The sequence below is a fragment of the Excalfactoria chinensis genome, chromosome 1 (assembly GCF_039878825.1).
Source record: "Excalfactoria chinensis isolate bCotChi1 chromosome 1, bCotChi1.hap2, whole genome shotgun sequence".
Lineage (NCBI taxonomy): Eukaryota > Metazoa > Chordata > Aves > Galliformes > Phasianidae > Excalfactoria > Excalfactoria chinensis.
The window spans coordinates 72515801-72541877 of NC_092825.1; the positions used below are offsets into that span (position 1 = coordinate 72515801).

The following is a 26077-nucleotide window of genomic DNA, read 5'->3' on the forward strand; positions in this document are numbered from 1 at the left end:
GAAAAGCATTGGATTGAAAGTACCCAAAAAATTACATGCAGGACTCTTTAGATGGGTATTTTTGTAGGTTATTACAGTAACTGGGATTTTATTAAACCACTATCTACACCAGATAGAGAACTTGCATGACTGAGGAAAGGATTTCTGTTATTAGGCCACTGCACTATCATTGAGGAGATCCCTCAAGGTTTTAATGGCTCAGAGGAGCACTTAGGTAGTAGGAATGGGCTATATAGAGGCAGGGACTGGGCCTGGCTATTGCAGATTAGCAAGCTCACAGCAAACTTCATTCAAAGAGACCTTCAAGATGGAGAAGAAGAGGAAAATATACTATACTCTAGAAAGGAATGAAGAAGAAAAATCAGTCTGGTACCTACTTTGAGAATGTCATAAGCATCACCTTCACCATCAGGAGAAATGGGTATATAGGTGAATCCATTTAGTAATATGTTGTCAAGTGACACACAGGGGTTTACATCTTCTTCTTCCAAGTAGTAGTCATTGAAGCTATAGCCCCGGAGTTCCTTGAGTGGGAGAAGGTCATACACCTCGGAAAATGCAAACAACTGGGTAAAAACGTGGCAAGTTAGCACTCACAGGGACACAGAAACTAATAGCCCAGTGATAGAACACTGCTACTAAATCCAGTTATGGTAAATGCAGATATAAAAATACATGGCCTCATGTCCATCCTGGTGTTAATAAGTACCTAGTTAATTTTTGTATTACTTATTACTAGAAACATCAAAGACTTACAGAGCTGAGCGAGAGCTCATCTTCAGGCTTCATTAGGAGAACGCTCCTGTCTACAGCACGGAGGGCACACAGGGACCTTGGTGAGGAATGGAGTTTCAGGCTTATGTTGGAGGCAGGAAGATCTTCCTTGGGTACAAAACTCAAGCTGACCTGCAACCCCAAAAGTAGGTTAAAGCAGCCAGTTTTCCAGATGCTGTTACACACTCTTTGATACTGAAATATCTAGCTTTGTGAATTGAGTTCTGCTAGTGCTCTACCACTCTTCTAATATATTCATCTTCTACCAGTGTTATTCATAATGACCAGTGGTTGTCTTTCTTATTATGTTTTCCTTCACCTTTATAGTCATGGCTTTGTAACCTCTTCTGAATATTAGTTCCTATTCCTCAGTCAGCGTCTGATGAAATAATTTCATGAATCATCATGAATTCTGCCTCCATGATGGAAAAAATTACTGAACTTATGGCCACGAGACAAACAGAAATCCTGATTTTACTTACTTTATTGAGAAGGCAACTTTCAACCTGGAATTCTGCTGTACTAGCAATGACTTCTCCACTGGGTGAAGTGGTATACACAAGCATCTGTGCCAGGGGAGCGATTGTCGCCTCAACAGGTAAGATCAACTGGAATATCCCATAAGCTATAAGAAAGAAGAAGTACCAAGCTATATAACAAGATGTTCCAGCCTGTATATTTGTCTTCTCGATATAAAGAAGTCAAGTTTACTCGTGTTGAACAATTTTAGTTAGGAGAAGTATGAATACTGTTATATGACTGAAGTCTATGCTTATTGCTGAAGATATCTGCATTCAGTCTGTGATAGTGATTACATAATAGCCAAATGAGATTTTTGGTGGGCCTCAACATGCCCTCTGGATCCTCCCCAGCTATCATCTGGCATTATCTTCCAGTGTTCCTAACCCCTTAATTCCTCAAGCTCCAGGATCTCCTGCAGTCTACAAAACAATGGGTGACACAAAAAGAACAAACACAGAAATTAGGAAGAGTTGTAGTGAGTGGCAGCAGTCAAGGCTGCAGCATGACTGAAAGAAAAATTCCACAGTTACTCCTAAGCTAGTATTGACCTGGAATACCAAACTATCACCCCAGCTACAGTGGGAAATGCTCCTTTATATTGAAAGGATCTTTCTAGCTGGGTCTGAGTTTCATTTCACAGTTTGTATAAATGTGATAGAAAATCTCTTGGTGTTAGTTTAATTACTACAACTAGTGGGGAAGCAGAATTTTCAAACACTCTCCCACAGTATCATATCTTGTAGCAACAAAGATCTCTTAGTTCTGCATGCAGTTTATTCCCACTGTAGTGCAAATCCTCATAGACTTCCAAAATGGCTTCCCTGGTCAAAAGACTTTTAAAGATACAACACCGACGGTCTCAATCACTCAAATGTGTAATCCATGGACATTTATGCATACAAAATTATGTGCCCTGGTTGGAGCATACATAAGTACGTTTTCATGTTTATAATTGAGAAATAACATCCCCAAAGATAAATAAAAATGAGAGACGGAAGGAAAAGGAGACACATCTTCCCAGTCACCTGTGGATCTTACAACACTGACAAGCACTCACAGTAAGAACTGATTACACTGATCAGCAGGAAAGCATTGGTTTGAGAAAAAAAAAAACCTGTGTATTTTCTGTATATCTTTAAAACATTTTGGTCTAAAGCACAGCAACAGAAAGAATTTGGACAAAACAAAACCAACTCAAAATACTTAATTCTTTTAAAATGTCATATTGTTCAATTTAAAAAAAAATAAAAAAAAAAATGTTTGAACTGAAATGATTTCTCTTTATCCTCCTATTCCCCATCTCATATCAGATGCTAAAAATTCATATTTCTGCTCACCATTTCCTGGATCCACAGTCAGGTCATGAGTGTCTGCTAACATAATTCTGCCCTTGGCCATCACCTACGTAACAGAGAATGGTTCCTATAATCACTGATGATGGTGATGAAGAAAAATGAATGTTCACTGGGTAAGCTGTAGGATTTGTGAGTATGAATAGCAGTAACAGCTGTGAGCAAAGAGAATACTAAGCAAGAGTCAGACTCAGATTTACCATGTTTTTTAATCCAGAAATGTTCCCTCCTTGGAAGACTGGTGTTTCCTCATTAGTCGGAGTCAGTTTCCCTTTTGTATACATTATACATATATTTCAGTTTTAAATGCATTTTGCCTTGAACTCACAAAGGTTTGTTGGTTGATACACGCTTTTCTAACCTTTTTGAAAAGACTGATGATCAAAGATTGTCCTCTCTTTACTCTCACTTGCTTTGTGAAACAGAATGGAGAAAAACTGAATCAGGATTATTTCCATAACTCAAGAGTTTGAATAGAAGAACACAGGCTGTAAACAACAAGTACTTGAATAAAGTACCTGAAGCCAGGTCTAGAACAACATCTGAATGCTGCCTGTAATTTTCTCATTTTGAAGAATAGTTTCCTTGTTCCAACCCACAATGCTCTTTATACAATTACTGCATAATTCCATTCTCCATGTGGGATATCTATGTCATAGCATTGTACTTTAATTTCAAGATGTGGCTTATACACCTATAAAATGTAAGTTCCCTGACTGTTTACCTGCTGTATAGTTAACATCATCTTTCCTAGGCTACAAGAATAAACAGGAATTCTATGTTTCAATTTATGGTTAACAGTCTTGAAAACAATCACATGGATATGACTACCACAGTTTTCAATTCTCTTTCCTGTAATCTTACTGAGATAAGCCCTTGTAACTCCCCCAGATGTTTTTTTTACAATCCATCAGAACAGAAGTGTTTGTTCCCCTGATTTCTTCTAGATCTGTGCAGCTAGAAGAAATCTCATCTCTTCTGTTAGTATCACTGAATGAAATAGCCAGGGAAAAAAAAATAGGAAGAAAAAAATACTATTTGAATTTGATTCTTTCTCTTTTCCCATGCAAAAATCATGGACCACTGTTCAGTCACAGCTGAATTAGTTGATCTTCTCTGCCCTCCGGAATGAATCAAATGATGGCTCTCAATGCAAGTTTGTCACAGTTTCTTCCAGTTGCTTTGGTATCCTGAACTTTCCATCACTGATTAATTTATGGAAAAGAAAAGCTCTAAATTTATCAAGCTTTTCCAATTCTGCAGCAAGATGTCTTACTTTAGTTTTAGTGGTCAGATATGCACCAAAAGACTGAGAAGGAAATAGGTTTCCAGTTCATCTTTCATCTTCTTTTAGAATGCTAGTTCCTGAGCTGTAACCATATAGGAACCAGAATGTGGAATAGGGTAGAAGAGTATTAAGAAATGAGAGTCTTGACAATATTTTGTACATCAATATTTTGTCTCTCTTCTGTTGTTGATCACACAAAATCTACCCAAATCAGAATACAGAAGACAACATGGAAAAAATTATGGAAATGTATTTAAGTCCAGCTGCTACTGGTCATACCTTCAGTTTCAACCACCCTCCACCTTAACTGGTTAAGAACTAATCACATAGCAACTATGTAGTTGCTATGGACATGGATCAAAATAACCACAAACAATTCTTACCAAATAGTAAATGACAATTTTCCTCTGCTGTTCAATGGCCTCTGGTGTGAAGATATAGTGCACCTGGATCTCTGCAGAGGAGCCACAACTTAACATCTCCAACTTGGGCTCAATTTTGAGGAAGTTCTTACTGGGGGAATAAAACCGACTTATTCTACGTATGGCATGCTCATACGAAGGCGTGATCCAGTCACTGTCATAACAGTTCAGTTCTGGTTTATATTCAGCCTGATAAGGAAGAATGAAAAGTTCACAGTTGACTAAAACCCAGGTAAAAAGTCACACGAATGTCCAAATGGGCAAACTCTGGCTATGTTCTGTATTTCTCATTCTTAGATGAAGGTAAAGAAAAAGAGACATAGAAAGACATGCACAGGAGACAGAGAAGAGAGGTGACCTGCCATAAAAAACTTGCTTCATCTCCTTTTTGGAAGAAAGGCTGATGACTTATGGAAACACAGTTTCTCTGCTGAACAAAGAAGATAGTCTTATCAGAGGCCCCCTGCCCTGTCTCTGCCACTCACTCGGATTTCCAGGGAGGCTTCTGTGAATGCAGTAGTGTTGATGGAAAACCAGGATTGTCCCTGCTCATCTGTAGTGTAATTGCCTTTGTATATGTCTCCATTCACAGAAATCCTGATGGTTTCATTGGCAATGGGAGCATCATTACCATCTACCAGCTTCACCTATTAAAGCAAAAACAAACTTCAGATTTTAAACTAGAAACAGAACTAATTACTGAGTTGTAAAAACTCTTCCTTCTCTTCTTCCTTGTGAGGCTGGATGTTTCTTATGGAGAAGAAGAAAATAGAAGGATGTGGAAATGTGCACGGTGAGTTGTAAGTTGTTTGAGGCAGCAGATCTTCATCAGTAAAGCAATCTAATCATCCCATAGAAGTCATCTATTAGCACCTTGAGTTTCTTAGCCTGTTTTGTTTTTAGGCCCATCTTCCTACCCTTTCCCCCTTTCCCAGGCTGTGGGTCCCCCCACCCCATTAGTCATGGAACTGGGCCAAACCAGTCTGTAAACCATTGACAACCAGTGAGTTTCCTGTGACAGTACACTTTCCAAGGTCTCAGAAGTTACCTACCCTCCCAAAGAGTGGGATCCCTGGTCTGTAATGAGTGTCCAACAGGTCAAAGTTGACTTTGCTCATGATGGATGTGATTTCACAGGAGCCTGTTCCAGTCACAACTATTCCTGAGAGAGAGCACAGAAAAGAGCAATTATCAACAAACTTTAACATTTTTTGACATGTCATTCTACCTTTCTCACCTCTGCCAAGCCCTCCTCTTGTGGCCTACCATTAATTTCTCACTTCCATGTGACACATACCTGTACCATCTTCTGTGATCTTGCCTTGCACCTCAATGCTCATTTCATATCCCCTGCGCTGGAGCTGAAATAACTTGGTCTTTACTACAGCAGAAACACACCCGTGAACATCTGCCTAAGGAGAGAAAATAGAAACAAATTTAGTGTCTTGAAGAAACTCTCAATACAACATGCTTAATTTCTGTTCATGTAACCTAAGATTTATGTTCTTAATGCTTAGTTCTCCAGATATGCAGAGCTTTCCTTAATAACTCCCTTCTACCTCAGTTTTGTTTGTCTTCCTGTTTCTCTCATTGTCTTTACTCTCTACACTTTTGTACTTCCTCCCTTCTGTGTTTGACCCATATATTATATTGCCTTCTTCTCATTCTCTCTGCTCTTTGCTCCCTGCCAGTCTTTCCCACAGTTATGACATTCTTTCAAATGTTCTTGCTTAGTTTGGTGGAAAATACCAGAGACCTCACAGCTGATAGTTGGTTGCTAATTTCACTGGGGTCAGGATTTCAGCTCTGGGATTTTCTTCATTTCTGTTTCCAGTTTAATGACTGATCTCTTAAGAACGTATTCCCCTGAGAACATCTACTTTTTTCCTGGATAGTGTTATTAATGATGCCCTACCATCTACCAACAGTCACAGATTTGCCCTCTTAACTTAAACAACACTGCCCATTACTCATAAGAAAGACTCATACATTTTAATCTTGTAGCTCACCCGCCTGGTGAATTCTTCACATACAGCTTCTCCTTCTTTTCCATAACAATGTGAAGCAGAATGGGAAAATTTCCGGCACACTTGGACACTCACCAAACCAGGGACTGGTTTTCCATAGGTGTAACTATAATCACAAAGTGTTAAACAATATACTAGATGATGAGACAGGCAGTCAGAGTCACATTCAGACATACATCCTTAAGAACTTATGTGGATTACTTAGTAGTATTTCTTCTAAAAGCCCAATCTGATACTCTCTAATCATTCTAGTGAGTTTGTTTACAGTATTATAATGGTGAGATTCTTACATTAGAATCTGATCTAGGTGGGAGGTCTCCATGGCAATGTAGAAAAATATTGCATAACATTATGTCAGTTGGGAGTATCCTAATATCACAGACAGTTAAGGGTTCAGTGAAGAAACAGACAGGTGAACAGGGTCTCAAGCAGAACAATGTATAAGTTACAAACTACAACACTGATTTTACACAACCTGCTTAGGTGATATCAGATCTGACATCCCCAAGTACTGGAATGGCAGAGAAGCTCTAACTGATAAGATGTGAAGACAGAAAGAGAAAAAATGTAGAATAAACTAAGAAAACTGTGTGCCGCCAGTGGCGCAGTGGTTTAAGCTGCTGCCTGCGGCACTGGAGGGCCCGGGTTCGAATCCCCCCTGTGGCGCAGGGGTAGAAGTGCCACTTCGCTACACAGAGGACTCGAAACCTGGGAGTTGGACTCGATGATCTCTAAGGTCCCTTCCAACTCGCACGATACTATGATACTATGATACTATGAAAAGAGAATTGCTGATTGGTTAGACATTATCCTGCAAGGAACTATTAAGGTCAAGTAGCAGCCTCAGAACATATAGGGTGGAACCTGCCTGCACAAGATTAAAAAGCATGAAAAACCTTCCCTTTTTTTGGTGGTCTTTTGTTTTTTGGTGTTTTTCGTTGTTGTTTGTTTGTTTGTTTGTTTTGGAAGTGGGAGGGGGTTGTGCTTAGTGGAAAGGAGGACTGAATGATGTATGAGAAAGATTTACTCCAGCTCTGTGACTCACAGACCACAGACGGACACTGGAAGTTCCTTATCCTCAATAGTGATCATCTTAGGCAGCTTCACCAGGACCTCATACTTGGGCAGCACTAGATGGGAGATAGAAAATCTGATATGAGAGGAGTGAAGAACTGTGTACTGCACAGAAACCCAAACACAGAGTCAGAATCAGCTTAACGTGAACCACCAGTGGTCTCGGTATCACTCTGCTACCCCTTTCTTATGTTTCTGTAGACTTTACCACCATTTGTTTTTTAAAGGGAATTAGGGAGGGTGAGGGTTGTAGCCTCTACCTTCTCTCATTTGCAGCAGATATAGATCACTCAGATTTGCCTATTCAGATGTATACAGTGCTATCTGCATGTTGAGTTCCATGTTTCATAACACATAATTTTTGGTTAAGTTGAAGTAGTGCATTCACCACCTGTATGATTTAATACATTGAAAGGGCTCAAATAATTGATGCCTCTTGAAAGCCCAGCCTGCTATGAAATCTCAGGTTTTTTCAAGTGAATGAGTCGGCAATAAAATCTAATAAGAAGGGTGGCAAGTAAAAAGTATGTTTTGTTTCTGACTTGTTACATCTCTGTATGGCAAATTGGTAATCACAGACTGAACCTCTGATTAATCAGCTGAGGCAGTGTTCAGCTGTGGGAACACAGGTGAGGGTAATTCAGCTGTGCTCCTGGAAGGGGTGGACCTTGACTCCACCTCTCCTAGACTTCATTTAAGGGCTGACCACCACTAAGGCAGCATCTCTTTGAGACTGCTCTTTTGTGGAGACTGGATAGCCAGCTTCAGCATTTTCTAGCCATACTGAAGGCATCCATATAGGTGAGTTTTTCCTATAGATAACCTTTTGAATATCTATCACCATCTTTCTTATATTATTACCATCTTTTGTATTATTCCACCTTACACATCTCTTTTCTCAGACTGCATCTTGTGACGCTATGTCCCTCAGCTACTCAAGCCCAGATCTGTGAGGCATATAACGGCCTGCTTCTGTTACCTGAAGTGGTTTTGTTTTGTCAGGTGTGAGGAAATAAGAAAAGGGAGATTGCACACCTCCTCAGATCAGTGTTTCAACACTCCTCAAAAGTCTCATCATGAGATGTAAAAGAGTTAGCTAAATGGGAGATTCATGTGAATAAGGCTAAAGAACAAATAAAAGACCTAGTTTACCATGAGGCCAGGAAAGGGATAAACGTTGTGGGAGGAGGCACAGCCCATCTGTCACAATGACAGGGTGGAGACTATAACCCAGTTTCTGTTTTGATCATTCTTATGACCATACTAGCCTCAGTGCCTAACTGTGACCTAAATAAAACAGATCTCAAGCACTTCAGTTACAGTCTTCTTTGGATCTGCAACCTTTGTTTTCCAGAAACTGTGAGTTCTAAGCAATGCACTGGGTGAATCAAGATGTCTACAGCCAGGTGAGCCCCAGGAAGAACCAGCATAGAGCACAGGCCAAGAGGCTCCTCAGACACACACGAGTGAGGCAGAGGCACATTTACGCACAACAGACCTGGAGGTTAGAGTAGATAACCCAAACAGCACACTGTTCCTTATTCAGTCTCCACTACCAGCCCACTTTGATTTTCTTATAACATTTTTCGAGTGTTATTCTTTGAATTGGGGTGCTATGGTTCATCTCCAACCAACTAGTTTCTAAACTTAAAAAAAAAAAAAAAAAAAAAAGCGCTACATGCAGCAAACCACATGCCTAAAAATGCAAACTTGGGGTGGGATTTGCAAAACCATAAACCAAGCCACATCATTCTGTATCAGCCCCTCTGAATTCCATTGCCTATGCATTCAGATTTCTTGTTTTCTCCATGTCATTCCTAAGAAATCCCAAATCCTAAGGAGGCCTGAGTAAAAGGTATATTGTCAGCCCCACTTGCAGCCTATATCGCCTTTCCTTACCGTATTCCTCTACAGTGAAGGTGTGTTCCACGTGGGAGATGAAGTTCTTCTGCACAACTATTTTGTAGGAGCCTTGCATGGGGTCAGAGGTGAGGGGGAAGGAGAGCTGTGTAAGGCCAGTCTTAAGTTCTACCTCTTGCCATTGATACACACGATTTTTCTGGGGATCCTGCAGGTAAGGATAACTCCATGTTACAAGTAAGTTATGTACACAGTCAGGGCAGTTTGGTGAAGGCTGCTCCCAAGTACAGAGCACTGGAGTGTCCAGTAAATACACATCCAAGCTCGGAAATGCCTAGCCTTGAATTCTCAATAGTCAAGAGCTGAGACTTCAGGATCACTTATCTGCCAATTCTGCATAACTAGCATGCAGTAAAGCACATTGCTTTTAACCATAGATGTCCTGTCCTGTTTCCTCCTCATAAACACGTACATGCTTACAAAGGATGAGGCCAGGAGGTTGGAAAAGAAAGACTGACAAGGTAGTGAGGCATAAAGGTGGACAGTAGGAATTAATTGATCATGGGGAGAAAGAAAAGTTTCAGACAGACTTCTTCACTTGCTGTACAGTCTGTTGCAAGAATTTTTTTGTGCTTGGAATAGAGTATGCTTGAGAAGTAGCGTGTAGTCTGCTGAGGAGTTAGATACATGATTTATCTGAGAAACAAAACAAATCTACATCTATAAAAGTCCAAAGCTTGTCACAAGGTGGGGATGCAGGGGAAGGAGCACAGAGTATACCAGAAGAACATAGTAAGCACATCCAACATATGTGCATCCAGCTGAGACCCCTCCTTTTTCTCTGGCTATTCCTAATGCTGGAGCAGGCATCACTGCAGCAGTTGTGTATTGATCACTATGAACTGACTGTCAATAGCCTGTGCTCCAAAATCATCAAGTCAGCCCCAGATTTCTCATAGAAGTCACCAAGCTAATTCAGTGGTGCCCTTTCCAGACACCTCAGCAGCACATTCATTTACAGCCCTTCATTTTCTGCTTGCTCTGTGCCAAGAAATAGGCTTGTCACCAAAAGCCTATTTACTCTATGTAGCTCAAGATAAATCATTTCTAGTGGGGTACATTTTCTATTCTGGGATTATATTCCCATGTTTAAGGAAAAGGTGATGAGAATGTCATCTTAGCCAGAGACCACCAGTCAGAAACCAGAAGAGTCTGTTCCCATGAAGCATCCTCTGAGTTTGGGGAAGGCACAGTCAGTAGAGCATCCTGTGGTTCTGATGAGATCTTATCTGTTGCAACTCTTAAACCATGGTGAAAAGATCACCACTTGCTTTAAAGAACGCTGCTGGGCAAGAAATCTGATTTATTTATTTTTTATTATTATTTTATTTTTTTAACAACTTGGCTTGTATCCTTGTTGTCATTTCTGCAATGCATTTATGTGAAAGGCCTGAATGTCAGCTTATTTCTCCCAGGAAGCTTTTTGTTTGTTTGTTTTTGTTTTAAATGACAGAAGCAATGAGTCAAATTAACAGTTCAGAAATAGACTCACACTAATACCTGCCTTTGTGGCAGGCTATGACTGGTTAGCAGTGTTAAGGATGGAAGGATGAACATTTGTTTCCTTGGCACTTAGTGGTGCTAAGTTAGCACCTTAAGTTCTCACCTTCCTTCACTCCTGCCACCCCTTCCTTTAGGCCAGTCCAAATTTAAAATAAGTATGAAGTAAACTCTGTTAGTGGATCTGATTTATTAAATTAAAAACAAAAACAAACAAACAAAAAGCACCAAAGCAGAACAACAACAAAACACACACATACAAACTCCTAGAAAAAAAATGGATGAATTTGCTATTGGGTGAGTTTCTTACTCTATAAGATTGCCTCATAGGCATATGTGAAAGCCAAGGAGCAGTACTAAACAGAGAAGATGCAGCAAGGAAGGGAGAGGTGATGGTGGGAATGGAAGATGGTAGGACTAGTCTTTGTAAACACCACTGGCAAACACTTCCTCACAAGCTGGAGCTGAAAGCCCAGAGTGGCCTTCCTAGTGTTTTCAAACTGAAGCTTTTAGTGATATTGATACAAAAAAAGTTACAGAATTATTGATGGCAGTGGGCAGACTTTCCTTCTTGTTCATTTCATGAAATTCCTGTACTCGGTCAATCATCATCAGATTGTAAGGGAAGGGACCTGTTCTTTTGGGGCTCCAAACTCATGAGAAAGACATAGCAGAAGGCACTTCTGAGATATTTTCCTCTACCTGATACCCCACACCACAATAGTCTTTTACCCTTGTGTATGGGAGATTGGTAATCACAGCCTGAACCTCTGATTAATCAGCTGAGCTGGGTCAGCTGTGGGAGCACAGGTGAGAGTGATGTAGCTGTGCTCCTGGGAGGGGTGGAGCTCGACTCCATCCCCTCTGAGACCTCATTTAAGGGCTGACTCCCACTGAAGCAGTATCTCTTGGAGATTGCTCACCAGTGAGGACTGCCCCAGTTTCTTCAGCCAAGGCACCACCATTGGTGAGTTTTCCTTTACTTATATTTACTTATACCTTCTGTACATTTGTTACCATCTGTATATTAATAACCAATACACCCTTCCTTTTCTCTTGCTGTTAACAGACTGTCAGTTGCCCACCAGCTCTGCAACTCTGTTCTGGTAGTTTGCTGAGGGAAAGGGAGAGTGATAGCACTCTGGCAAGAGGAACATGGTGGCCGAGCCTCTGCCTCCCCTGTTCTGGCAGCACCTTCCAGCTTCAGAGAGACAAGACAGAATGAAGGTATCAACCCCAACCTGCAAGGAGTACTACTAGAACTGACTATGTAGGATCCATGATTGAACAAACCAACTTGAGATCTGTGTACTAATTTAATCATTCTTTGTGTTGCTGCTATGACTTAGGGCATATCACCAGGTCCTTCCCATCTGTTTTCCGCTGGATGATGTTCCACATGATAACTGCAAAGTGGTTTACTTAGCTGAAATAGTGGGTATAGTGAGCGCTTAATAGATTCATTGGCAGAATCATCCTTCCTATTAACTTTTGCCTGTCACTGAAGTTGGACTGTTAAAACAAAAAACAACAAAAATCAACCAAACAAAAAACCAGCCTGCTTGGGAAGATAGAGGAAATGTCTACTCACATAATTTTATTTCTTTGCTTTTATTTATTTATTAAATTAATATTAAATATTATTTATTAAACATATTTTGCAGACAGATAATCCTAGATCTGCTTGGGAATAAGATATTCTGATACAAGCTCTAGCCATGTGTAACTCTGTTACTCATCAGGTATTTTGGTCATACAACACAGAATCCTCAGTCACAGAATCAATGTCAGAACTTACTTAGATGCTCATATATTCAGTCTTGCTTTACACAAAGGAGAAGTGTCATGCACTCATCTGTTTTCACTTGCACTTCAGTATGAAAACACCACTACTGTGTAATAATACTTCTGAGCATTCACATTCTGCTGAAATAATAAACATTCACTCACCTGAACATAGACGAGTGGAAACTATGGGGAAAGAACAACGGAAAATCAGAGTTAGAAATAAGAGTCACATAGGGATTAAAGCAATTTTCAGTTTTGAACTGAAAGACAGAAAACTGACCTGCTAAGAAGTCCTTTGAGCCATTTTCTGTATTTACACTGCATGCTCAGTTCTTGATAAATAGTATTTTAGAGCTCCATCTTGTCTTACCATGGTTTGAAAATATGATCAATTGTTTCCAAATAACTTGGTCTGCATGAGGAATCATTAACAAATAAGCTAAAAGGTGGACCTATACCAGTGATCAGTTTCTTCAAACCAAGTCCTTTTCATCCTTCTCTCTCAGTCTCTAAGCACGTTGGTGGCACTTCTTGCCAAAAGCATCTGTTAGTTTCAATGGAAACTTGTCTCACACACTTTTCTTTAATGAAATCTCTGTCTACAGGCTTATCTACTTACATTCCTATGAAAATCTGGTTCTAAATATCTATATCCCTTTGAAAAATTGGAGCAGTCAGTGGAAAAAGATGGACTGCGTTCTAGACAGAATATGACCTATGGGATAGGTCAATGGTGTTGTGAGAAAGGAAGGATCATTTGCTGTAAAGGTTCTCTTCAGTGGTTCTGGATGTGGATAGTAAAGGTGTGTCATGGTTTTGTGCTGTTGCTGTCAATATTCTACATCATGACATCATGTGCAGTATGAATCATTAACTGAGGGTACAAATAGTGGTAAACTGTTTTGGTGGTACAAGAAAGTGTAGTTGCAGTTATATTGTCTCATATTGTGTCATCTTGTATTCCAATATTATTCGTATTTAGTAAAATAAGTTTTTTCCTTAGATTGCTGCTACTGTTTTTGTTCATTTCCCTCCTTCCAGGGGCAGCAGCCTCTATCACAGGTAAATCTAGATAACCCGATTACATTATCTTGGTGGAGAATGCGGGCAATCTGATTAGATTAGATCTGCTGCTTTTTTAGCTTTCAGAACAACTCTCTTTTTGCTCTCTAAAAGCTTTGTTACAGGAGTGTTATTTTTTCATAGCTGCTCACTGAGAGCGTGACCTTGAAATCCCAGACGAACTGTCAACAGTCTGAGCTAGCCGTTCACTCTGAGCATTACTATCTTGCTTTTGTAAAGAAAACAAAGGGATTTCTTGCTCTCTCAGAGCACAGCTAGTTAGCTCTGACTTTCACAGGGCCTGCTAGCTACTATCAGCTATGAATCCACTCTTCATTCCAGTCGCTCTGTTTAGGGGATTGAAAGCAATCACGATCTTCTCAACATATTATCCATACGTGCTTTCTTTTTGCGGAATTCTGTATCTATATAACCTAATAAGAACAGTGATGGAGACACCTGCCTGGTACTTATATGCAGTGTGGTATAATTTAATTGTCGGCACTTACATTCCAGATGGAATAGCTAATTTAACAGACACCACGATGTTCAATCCAGTGTACAGGCTGTACTCAGAGATTATCGTACACTTTTCAACAGCCGAGGTAATATTAATTCTTGGTCCCATACTCATGTTCATGTTATCAATATCAGTGAATGTATATGTATTCCAATACATTTGTTCCATGCAGAAGTCTCCTCCAAAACCAGAGAATGTTGACTGGCAGGGAATATGGAAAAGTTTAGGGAAAATCTTAGAAGCATGGGGACCCGCAGTGTCATGGGATTTCACTCTTGAACACCCGAGGGACCCTGAGAAATTAAGTGAGCATTTGAGTCAGAGACCCAAGGAAGTACACCTTATTTGGGGCTTGGCTTATGCATACCATGCTCTGAATAATACTATTCTGGAGAGTGAGAGTTTCCGATCTGAGATTCAGATCAACAAAGATAATATCCAGGTCGACTCTAATCAGTCACGGGAGGCATCAGTAGCAATATCAGTTGCCCCTGTGGGAGGCAAGAAATGGAGACGGGTGTCCACGCATCTAGAACGAAGAGAAGGAGAAGCAGAAGATCCAGGTACCTCGTCTGGATTGGCACCAAGAAAGGCAAAAAGAAAGACTAAGAGGCATGAAGAAGAGGCTGATGAGGAGGAGGAAATTACTTATCGTCGACCTCTAAAGCTGACTGAAATCCAAGGCTCAAGAAAGGAGTTCATACGGCATCAAAACGAAGGTGTCCTTGCCTGGTTGCTTCGCTGCTGGGACAACGGGGCCCACAGCCTGTCTCTAGATGGTAATGAGGCACGCCAGCTAGGAAACATTTCCAGAGACACAGCTATCAACAGAGAGATTAGCAGATATTCGGATGGAGATGCCACCCTCTGGGAGCGACTCTTAGCAGCTGTGAAAGTAAGGCACCCCTACAAGGCAGCTTTGAAGCTTAACGTTATTAAATGGGATACAATCCAAAATGGTATCCAGTACCTGAGGGAAATGGCCATGGTGGAACTGTTGTACAACCCTGCGAATTTAAATGAACGTGATCCTGAGAATGTGAAGACCGATCCTGACATATGGCAGAAACTTACAAGTACAGCACCAGAGAAATACGCATTGTCACTGGCAACAACGTGTAAAGAATATGTGGACCACAACAGAAGGCCCGAAGTTAGTGAACTGATTAGGACACTTCAATACTTCGAACATCAGTTCTCCCCACTGTACACCACCACAATTTCTGCCATCTCACAAGTAAAAGACCGGCTGGATGAAATGCACGAGAAACTGTTTCCATTGATCAATCGTGACAAACCCATACAGGTATCAGCAGTGTCCAATGAAGATCAGAACGATCAAGGAAGTCTACTAAAGGAACTGATCAAACTAATTAAAGGTGATGAACACTACTCCTCACCTGTAAGATCAGAAGTCTCGGCTATTAGACACACACGCTTCCCAGCTCGAGCAAGGAATAACAGTATAATCGCACTGCGTGTTTCCATGTGGCGCTACCTACGTGACTGTGGAGAGGACATGAGGAAGTGGCATAACCAGCCTACTTCTGTACTGCGAGCACGGGTGAGAGAACTGCAGAACAGACCAACCACCAGTAGAGCTGCTCCGGTTATCACAGGTAACCAATAGAGGGGCCCTACCCTCAGTCAGGGGAGGGACAGGGATAATAGAGTTTATTGGACTGTGTGGATTCGATGGCCTGACACATCAGAACCGCAGGAATATAAGGCACTGGTGGACTGGGGGCTCTCAAGAGTTGACTGTGTTAGAGGCCGAAATAAGCCTCACTGGTAAAGACTGGCAAAAACATCCTATTGTGACTAGTCCAGGGGCTCCATGCATACTGGGTATTGATTACCTTTGGAATAGCTACTGTAGATACAGACAATATTAAGCAGCTGTCTGTTTTGCCTGGCCTGTCAGAGGACCCGTCTGTTGTGGGGCTGCTACGAGTGAAAGAACAGCAAGTACCGATTGCTACAAAGACAGTACACAGACGGCAGTACCGCACCAACAGGGATTCCTTGCTCCCCATTCACGATTTGATTCGTCAGCTGGAGAATCAGGGAGTGATCAGTAAAACTCATTCCCCTTTTAACAGCCCCATATGGCCAGTGCGTAAAGCCAGTGGAGAATGGAGGCTAACTGTAGACTACCGTGGCCTGAATGAGGTAACACCTCCACTGAGTGCTGCTGTGCCGGACATGTTGGAACTCCAATACGAGCTGGAGTCAAAAGCAGCCAAATGGTATGCCACCATTGACATTGCTAATGCCTTCTTCTCCATTCCTTTGGCTGCAGAATGTAGGCCACAGTTTGCCTTCACCTGGAGGGGCATTCAGTATACTTGGAACCGTTTGCCCCAAGGGTGGAAACACAGTCCAACCATTTGCCATGGACTGGTCCAAACTGTACTGGAACAAGGTGGTGCTCCCAAACACCTGCAGTACATTGATGACATTATTGTGTGGGGCAATACAGCAGAGGAAGTTTTCACAAAAGGAAAGCAAATAATCCACATTCTTCTACACGCCGGCTTTGCTATTAAGTGAAGCAAAGTAAAAGGGCTTGCCCAGGAAATTCAGTTCCTAGGTATCAAGTGGCAGGATGGACGTCGTCACATCCCAGCAGATGTGATCGACAGAATCACTGCCATGTCTCCACCAACTAACAAGAAAGAGACACAGTCTTTCCTGGGTGTAGTGGGCTTTTGGAGGATGCACGTTCCAAACTACAGCCTCATTGTAAGCCCCCTTTATCACATAACGCGGAAAAAGAACAATTTCACATGGGGCCCTGAACAGCAGCAGGCTTTTGAGCAGATAAAACAAGAGATAGCCCGTGCCGTGGCCTTGGGGCCAGTACGGACGGAACAGGATGTAAAGAACATCCTCTACACTGCTGCTGGAGAGAAAGGTCCCACTTGGAGTTTGTGGCAAAGGGCCTCAGGAGAGACCCGAGGCCGACCCCTGGGATTTTGGAGTCGAGCGTATAAGGGGTCTGAAGAGTGCTACACTCCAACTGAGAAGGAGACCTTAGCCGCATATGAGGGGGTTCGGGGTGCTTCCGAAGTAGTTGGAACTGAAACACAACTCTTCCTGGCACCTCGACTGCCAGTGCTGAACTGGATGTTCAAAGGGGAGGTTCCCTCCACCCATCATGCTACCGATGTCACCTGGAGCAAGTGGACTACCTTGATTACACATCAAGCGAGAATGGGGAACCTCAATCGTCCAGGAATTTTAGAGGTGATCATGGACTGGCCTGAAGGTAAAAGGTTTGGAACATCACCAGCAGAAGAGGTGTCACGCGCCAAAGAGGCCCCACCATACAATGAACTCCCGGAAAATGAAAAGAATTTTGCTCTGTTCACTGATGGATCATGCCGCATTGTTGGGAAACATCGCAAATGGAAGGCTGCTGTGTGGAGCCCCACACGACAAGTTGCAGAGGCCACGGAAGGAAGAGGAGAATCGAGCCAATTTGCAGAGGTAAAGGCTGTCCAGCTGGCCCTAGACATTGCTGAGCGGGAGAGATGGCCAGTGCTTTACCTCTATACTGACTCATGGATGGTGGCCAATGCCTTATGGGGGTGGCTGCAGCAATGGGAACAAAACAACTGGCAGCGGAAGGGTAAACCTGTTTGGGCCGCTGAACTATGGAAGGACATCGCTGCCCGAACAAGGAATGTGGCCCTAAAGGTGCGTCATGTAGATGCCCACGTGCCCAAGAGTCGAGCAACAGAGGAACAACAAAATAACCACCAAGTAGATCAAGCCGCCAGAATTGAGGTGGCTCAAATTGACTTGGACTGGCAGAATAAGGGCGAACTATTTCTAGCTCGATGGGCCCATGAGACCTCGGGCCATCAAGGAAGAGACGCAACATATAAGTGGGCCAGACACCAAGGGGTGGACTTAACTATGGACACTATTGCACAAATTATTCATGATTGTGAAACATGTGCCATAATTAAACAAGCCAAGAGGATGAAACCTCTCTGGGAGGAAGGGAGATGGCAAAAGTATAAATATGGGGAGGCGTGGCAGGTTGATTATATCACCTTGCCATGATCTCGCAGTGGTAAATGCTATGTGCTTACCATAGTAGAGGCAACAACTGGGTGGCTTGAAACATCCAGTACCCCATGCCACCGCTCAAAACACCATATTGGGTCTTGAGAAACAGGTCCTGTGGCGGCATGGCACCCCAGAAAGAATTGAATCTGATAATGGGACACATTTCAAAAATTCCCTTATAAATACTTGGGCCAAAGAGCATGGCATTGAATGGATTTATCATATTCCCTACCATGCACTAGCCTCTGGTAAAATTGAACGATATAATGGGTTATTAAAAACGATGTTGAAAGCAATGGGTAGTGGAACATTTGAGCACTGGGAGAAGCACCTGGCAGAAGCCACTTGGTTGGTCAATACTAGAGGATACTACAAGTCCCTGTTGTGCATGTGAAGAGCATGTTGGGAAAAGCTGTTTGGGTCCTTCCAGCCTCTGGAAATCGCAAACCTGTCCATGGAACTGTTTTTTCCCAGGGACCTGGGTGCACTTGGTGGGTGATGCAGAAGGATGGGGATGTTCAGTGTGTACCACAAGGTAAATTAATGCTGGGGGAGTGCAGTCAGTAATTCCATGTATCTGTGTAACCATGATGTAATAATGTAGAATAAGGGGTGGAATGTCATGGTTTTGTGCTGTTGCTGTCAATATTCTACATCATGACATCATGTGCAGTATGAATCATTAACTGAGGGTACAAATAGTGGTAAACTGTTTTGGTGGTATAAGAAAGTGTAGTTGCAGTTATATTGTATCATATTGTGTTATCTTGTATTCCAATATTATTCGTATTTAGTAAAATAAGTTTTTTCCTTAGATTGCTGCCACTGTTTTTGTTCATTTCCCTCCTTCCAGGGGCAGCAGCCTCTATCACAGGTAAATCTAGATAACCCGATTACAAGGTGTTAAATGGGAATTAAGCCTCCTGATTAAAAACAAGGAATTATGTGCATACCTTCTCATTCAGTGGGTGGAAGTCATTATCCAGAGAGACAATCCGAAACAGAACTGAGGAGTACAATGGAAAAGAAGGAAATATTGTTGTTAAGATTTATGACCACTACCAGCAATAATTTTTTAATTCAGATTAATTTCACTGATCTACAGACTCTGAAATGAGATCCTTAAGTTATGGTACATTCACTTTCATGCTGATGGTGAAAGGCAGACAAATTTAGAGAGAGAATCAGATCTTGTTTGGAATGAGTTATCTATGGAAAGTGATTGCTCTCCCCTGCCATTTCAGATGCAGCCAAGGAAAACAATGCTTTGAAGTCAACCCAGATTTGTGCTTATAATTGAGATGGAGGAATGTGAATCTGTGCCTACATCTGACTGAGATATTGTGCCCAGAGAGTGGAGAATACCAACTAGAAATTATCACATGCCTTAGATCTCAGCTGGCAGAAGACTTTCTTTTGGCTCTAACTCCTCCCAAAAAGAGCTCTGAAAACTTCTTTAATAAAAATATTAACCCTCTGGAGAATTAAGCCTAGAAAATTTTCTGCTGTTACAGTTAACACCAACCCAATTGTCTATACCTGTTTGTCCGGGCTTGTAGATAGGTTTGTCTGTCTGGACAAAGACCAAACTCTCAGAATTCTTGACCAGCACTGACTTGCGGCTTCTGAACTTCAGGGTCTTTCCCTCCACTGTCACAGTGAGAATTGCCACTGATGTGCTGTTAGATTTTGAAAGCTGAGAACAAAATGAAGAGCATAACAGCTTTATTGATTTACCTCATTGCAACGAGCCTTTGAAGGATAGAGTATTAGTTAGGTCCAAAAATTCTCCGAACAGACATGAAAGACATGGGGTTAGAAACAAGGCTAAGGCATGATTCTGTGTTGTGAACTTAGAGGGCTCGCTGAGGGAGGTGATTCTCCCCCTCTACTTCTTTGTAGAGAGCGCCATCTGCAGTAATGATTTTAGCCCTGGGGCCCTCAGCTTAAGAAAATATGGATCTATTGGAGAGATAATCAGAAGGCTGGAGATCCTCTTCTATGAAGACAGGCTGAGGCAGTAGAAGTTGTTCAGTCTAAAGAAAGAAATGCTCTGGGGAGACCTTACAGCAGCCTTCCAATACATAAAATGGTCCTACAGGAAAGCGGAGAAAAGAGTCTTCATCAGGGAGTGTAGTGTTGGGGGAATGTTTTTAAACGGAAAGAGTATAAATTTAGATTAGATATTAGGAATAAATTCTTCAGTTCACCCCTTTCTCCAAACTGGGAAGGGTGAGTTGATTCATCTTTGATATCTTTCCCTATAGCACCAATTTCTCAAATAAAGGCTCTGTCATCACCTTTGTTTGCTCTACACAAGCCTCCTTGCCCTTCTTTGGACCTGCTCCAGCACCTCAATGTCCTTTCTGTATTGAGGTGCCCAAAACTGAACACAGTACTCAAGGTGAGGCCTTGCCAATGCCGAGTACAAGAGCAAGATGACTTCCCTAGTCCTGCTCACCACACCATTCCTGATACAAGTCAGGATGCCACTGGCCTTCCTGTCCACCTGAGCACACTACTGGCTCATGTTCAGCTGACTGTCCATCAGCACACCAAGGTCCCTTTCTATCAGGCAGCTTTACAGCCACTTCTCCCCAAGCCTGTAGGGTTGCCTGGGGTTGTTGTGACCAAAGACCAAAGTGCAGGACCTGACACTTGGAGCTATTGAAACTCATACAGTTTACCTTGGCCCATCAATCCTGTCTATCCAGGTCCTTCTGTAGTGCCTTTTCCTCTCTGGCAGATCAACACTCCCTCCTAACTTGGTGTTGCCTGCAAAATTATTGAGGGTGCACTCAATCCCTTCATCAAGATTGTTAATAGAAGCGGCGCCAGTACCAGTCCCTGGGGGACACCACTCGTGACTGGCCACAAGTTGGATTTAACTCCATTGACCACAACACTTTGGGCCCAAACATCCAGCCAGCGTTTCACTCAGTGGAGTGTTTGCCCATTCAAAGCATGGGCAGCCAGCTTCTCCATGAGGGTGTTGTGGAGGACAGAGTCAAAGGCTTTACTGAAGTCCAGGTAGACCACATCAACATCCTTACCTTCAGCCACTAAGTGGGTCACCTTGTCACAGAATGAAATCAGGTTTGTCAAACAGGATCTACCATTCATGAACCCATGCTAACTGGGCCTGATCCCCTGGTTGACCTTTAATTGGTCCATGCTGGCTCCTGAGATTATCCATTCCATAACCTTCCCTGCCAAAGAGGTGACACTGTGACCTATGAGGTGACACAGACCTATGTCTGTGGCTACCAGAATCATCTTTCTGGCCCTTTTCAAAGATGGGCATCATATTTGCCAGCCTCCACTACACCAGGACATTTCCAGTTGGCCATGACTGCCAAAGGATGATGGAGAGTGGCTTGGCAACTACATCCACCAACTCCCTCAACACTCTAGGGTGCAGTCCATCTGGTCTCATGGACTTGTGAGCATCCAGCTTTCGGAGTAGGTCCAAAACCATCTAATTGTGGATTTTGCAGAGCCTATTCTGTTCCCCATCTACCATCGCAAGGGCCTGTGTACTCAGGGAGTAACTAGTCTTACTATTAAAGACTGAGGCAAAGAAGGCATTAAGTACTTCAGCCTTATCCTGATCTTTGGTCACTCTTTTGTCCTCAGTGTCCAACAAGGGAAATATTTATTGTTGTCCTTTACCTTAGTGGACAAGTTCAGTTCTAGCTGGGCTTCGGCTTTTCTAATTTTCTCCCTATACAGCTTCACTATGGACTTGCAGTCATTGCTTGCCCATTCTTCCAAAGATCATACCCTTTCCCTTTGTTCTTGAGTTCCAGTCAAAGGTCTCTGTTCAGCCAGACCAGCCTCCTTGCCTGTCAGCTTGTCTTCTGTGACTCAGTGGTGATCAGCTCCTATACCTTTCAGCATTTCTGGGCTCCCATGCCCTCCAAAACTACCTCCCAAGGGACCCTCTCAACTGCAGTCCTAAAGAGGCTAAAGCCTGTCCTCTGGAAGTCCAAGGTGGCAGTTATGCTGACTCCCCTCCATGGTTCAACAAGGATCAAAAAATCTATCATTTCATGATCACTCTACCCCAGATGGGCTCCAACCTTTACATCCCCCATAAAACCTTCTCTGTTAACAAACAGCAGGTCCAGGATGCCTCTGCCCATGGTAATGAGGTTGGAACTTAGATGTTCTCTTCCAAAATCTCTTCCAATACAACACAGCATTACCCAATCTAACCCAATCAAACCCAGCTCATTCTATGATTCCTTCAGAAATTGTTAAGAAGACTGATCTTCTCTATTTCCTTGCATTTTCTCCATGGTTCTTCTGCCTCTCCTTCCAAAACTGTTAGCCTTTCCAAACCTTCTCTTACAAACTTGTTTCTGAGAAGTATTTAAACTGATTTTGCACCATCCATCCTATGACTCATTAAAATGGAAATCATCTCAAATTCACTATTTGGGAGTGGTACTAGGTGCTTACATTACTCACCAACTAGTCTTCTGAAAGAAACATGAGTAAGCCCCAGAAGGAGATAAGGTAACGCCATGGAGTTCAGTTTAATTTTCTACTTCCCCATCTTCTATGGTTCTCATTCCAGTTCATTCTCTTTCCTCTGAGTCTTTAGCAGATCAGACCAATATGAGCTATGTTCTACTTTAAAGTCAAAGTTCTAAGATGAAACACTCCCTAAGTCCTTCATGCATAGTCAGTTTTCCACATCAAATTCTTTTATTGTTGTTTGGCTCAGCTTAGAAGCCTCTGATTGCAACATCTTGTTCCTCATCTTTGTTTAATTCTATTGCATTTTAGCAATAAACACAAAAGGTACACCTAGAGGGATTAGATTACTCACAGAGTGAGGGATGCAGGCAAACATATCCTTCTCTGTCACCACATCATCGATCAAGCTCCTGTTTTCCCCTTGATACTCAAGTGAAGCACTCAATGTCACGGACTCATTCAGGTGAGCCAGCTGAACACAGACTTTCTCAGGAGAATCAATGTGTATCAGAAAGGGCAGAAGCACCATGTACTGCCTGAGAAAAGGAACAAAGCAAGAATCAGAACTGTGAAACAGTATTAAGAAAACAGTGGAAGTTTTCTAAAATGAAAGGAAATTAGGAAATCAGCAAGTCTAATCCACTACTACTCCTGTGAATTTAGTGCATAAACATGAGTATACATCTTACTTTGGGTTTATACATGTTAAACCACCTAACTAATTAGCCTAAAAACAGGAAAATGCTTTCAGTAGAAGGAACAATTTCAATGCTAATAATAGACAGTGCTTTATAAAGGCTGCTTTGTTCAGCTTCACAGTAGGAAACAAAATGGTATAAAAAGTTTCAGGCTGTTACTTGATTTGTTTTGTATCCCACTGTCTCATAAGACTCAAAAGCATTAGCTAAGAAAGTTTGGAAATTCAGCAGTTCTAGGGTTGAAAAAACTCCAACTTCTGTGGGTACTCCTTTTTTCACCTGTCCAGGTTTCCAAATCCTCCTGATGCTAAGCAAAAACGTTAGTGCTGCAATTCATTACCTGATTAAGATGAGCACACAAAGCATTTCAGAGGACAGTTCTTTATTACAACAGAAGTGTACTTGTATCTTCAAAGAACTTTTGGCAAAAGTTCTCAGAGAAGACATCAGCTGACATTCAATAAGAGGGATAATTTTACTAATTTTCATTAATAAATCCAGTTATTAATTCTGATGCAGATTAATTGGTTAAAAAGTAGGACATGAAGGGTAAGAAATAATAGTGCATTTATACAGCAGAAGGTGGCCACCAGTAAAAATCTCAAGGATCTGTGAAGAGATCCCTGTTGCTTGGCCTATTGCAGAGTAATCTGTGAGGTACTGACTAGCGTAGCTGTGAAAAACTTTGATTGTATTGTGGGATTGTGTAGAAACAAATGGCAAATTAAACTGTTCATAAAGGGAAAATAATGAATTAAGGAATAAAATATCCCCCCCAACAGCATACATATAGCTAAATTTGATATTACCACTCAGAGATGAGTACTGTCAAGAACTCTTGTAAAATCTTCATTCAGAGATAAGTGACAAATGGACTGTAAGGAACTATTCTTAACTCTCTTTTCTTAAATAAAGGAATAAAGAACAAATCAGAACGCATAGTTTGGCTACTGTATACCTAAAAGATATGTTGTTATATTCCTATTCAAAATAAAAAGGATTTAGAAAAAAATATTAATTGAAAGGTATCAGAAAATCTGTAATCTGGAAGATTAACATTCTTTAGCAAGGAAAAAGGAATGAAAGAAAGCCGACATTCATCACCTGTGACAGTGGATATACTAAACAACACTACATTAAAATATTAACTGAGTCATTCAGTATAATAAAACGAAGCATAAACTTCTTCACTAAAATGTCAAACTAAATCAAAGAAACTAATGGCATCAGGTACCATGAAGACCAAAATATTAATCTTGGTATGACTAGCTTGTGGCTCTTGAACCTTCTGGTACTCTCAAGCAATCGAAGAATAGCAAATATACTCAGGCTGCATCACATGATAAGCAGCAGCTGACTATCCTTCCCTGGGTAAAGAACAAAAGGTGCTAACAGCAACAGCTGAGCTGGATAACTGGGACACTGCTTGAGTGTCCAAAGAGGTGCAGCCCATTAAAAATAAGCCTTTAGTAACTCTAGGATGTGGTATGTACTCTGCAGCCCCAGCTCATGAAATTTGGCATGAGATTCATCAAGGGATGAAGGAGACCACCTACCCCACTTTGTAAAGGTCACACAGTTACAAGTGACCTAGGAAAAAGTACGGTGATACCAACAGCTTTGTTGAGGAATGGGAGTCATACCCAGGGCAACTGAGCAAAGAAATCTCCTTTTAGTCTTGGGGAAAGAGATATCTGGGCAACCCTGAAGCTACACTGGAGGCAGTGGGATCCATTTCCTTCACAATCAGGCAAAATGCAGTAAGGAGTCAGCAGGTATCTCTGGCCACTATCTGCAGCTGCAGAAGCAGTGAAAGAAGGAACCTCTAGCCACTTAGGGAATGACTTAAAGTGCCACATGAAATAGTGCTTACCCCATCTCCTTCTTTCTTTCACAGCCTTCTCACCACTTCACCGTGTGCTCCCTCTAATCTCATTTCCCCCGCTTCCCGTCAGTGGCACTGGCAATCTGCATGCAACATCCAGTCTACTGAGGGGACAGTGTGACCTACTTCATAGGGAATTTTGGCCTCATTCCTGTTCACTGCTTCACTGAAATTTTGGCTAATGTGCAGAATGCTCCCCTGACCAACCACCTTCACCGGAGCAAGTTTATGAAATTCACTGCTTATAAACCTCCCTTCAGCTGTTTTGAGATGGATGTGTTGGTGGAAATGTCTGGATGAATTAAAATACTATGAAATCCTTGAATGGCTTAGATGTCAAAGTCCACTTGTAGATATTCCAGAACAGAATGCTTTTGGGCTACCAGCAGAGATATCATCAGCCTCAGCAGCAGCAGTATTTTGAAAACAGATGCAGTGGCTCTGTCAGAAGCAGGCAACAAGAAGGGACAGGAGACCTTAGAGTAAGGGGCCGACTCAAAAATGCTAAGTTTATCCATATGGAGAAGGCAATATAAGTAATAAAAGATTAAAATGAACTGACTTTCATGCATTAACTCTCAGTTATTTCCTGTATCAAACTTTCAACCGAAGAAACAAATGTTTAATTAGCTCTATCAGTCCCAATTCACATCTATCAGTTCTAATACCATCATGAGCTA

The 26077-nt window shown here is 41.8% G+C and overlaps 1 protein-coding gene across 2 annotated transcripts in view; it reads right to left on the reverse strand.

The window, feature by feature from the left end:
• The window catches only part of LOC140259633 (alpha-2-macroglobulin-like), a 42190-nt gene that overhangs the window by 14243 nt on the left and 1870 nt on the right, over positions 1 to 26077 (reverse strand). Inside the window, exons 1-16 of one of the 2 annotated variants that reach the window (XM_072351263.1) lie at positions 25386 to 25485; positions 23167 to 23350; positions 19869 to 20025; positions 19283 to 19335; positions 12830 to 12850; positions 9359 to 9527; positions 7431 to 7515; positions 6368 to 6491; positions 5656 to 5770; positions 5411 to 5520; positions 4844 to 5005; positions 4320 to 4547; positions 2634 to 2697; positions 1257 to 1399; positions 757 to 906; positions 378 to 548 (exon numbers count right to left, since the gene is read on the reverse strand). In XM_072351263.1, coding sequence (XP_072207364.1) covers positions 378 to 548; positions 757 to 906; positions 1257 to 1399; positions 2634 to 2697; positions 4320 to 4547; positions 4844 to 5005; positions 5411 to 5520; positions 5656 to 5770; positions 6368 to 6491; positions 7431 to 7515; positions 9359 to 9527; positions 12830 to 12850; positions 19283 to 19335; positions 19869 to 20025; positions 23167 to 23350; positions 25386 to 25390 — 1941 coding nt within the window. In that variant the 5' untranslated portion in view covers positions 25391 to 25485. Of the gene's footprint in view, positions 1 to 377; positions 549 to 756; positions 907 to 1256; positions 1400 to 2633; positions 2698 to 4319; positions 4548 to 4843; positions 5006 to 5410; positions 5521 to 5655; positions 5771 to 6367; positions 6492 to 7430; positions 7516 to 9358; positions 9528 to 12829; positions 12851 to 19282; positions 19336 to 19868; positions 20026 to 23166; positions 23351 to 25385; positions 25486 to 26077 lie in introns of those variants that run through there. The other variant, XM_072351175.1, reaches the window with a different exon arrangement.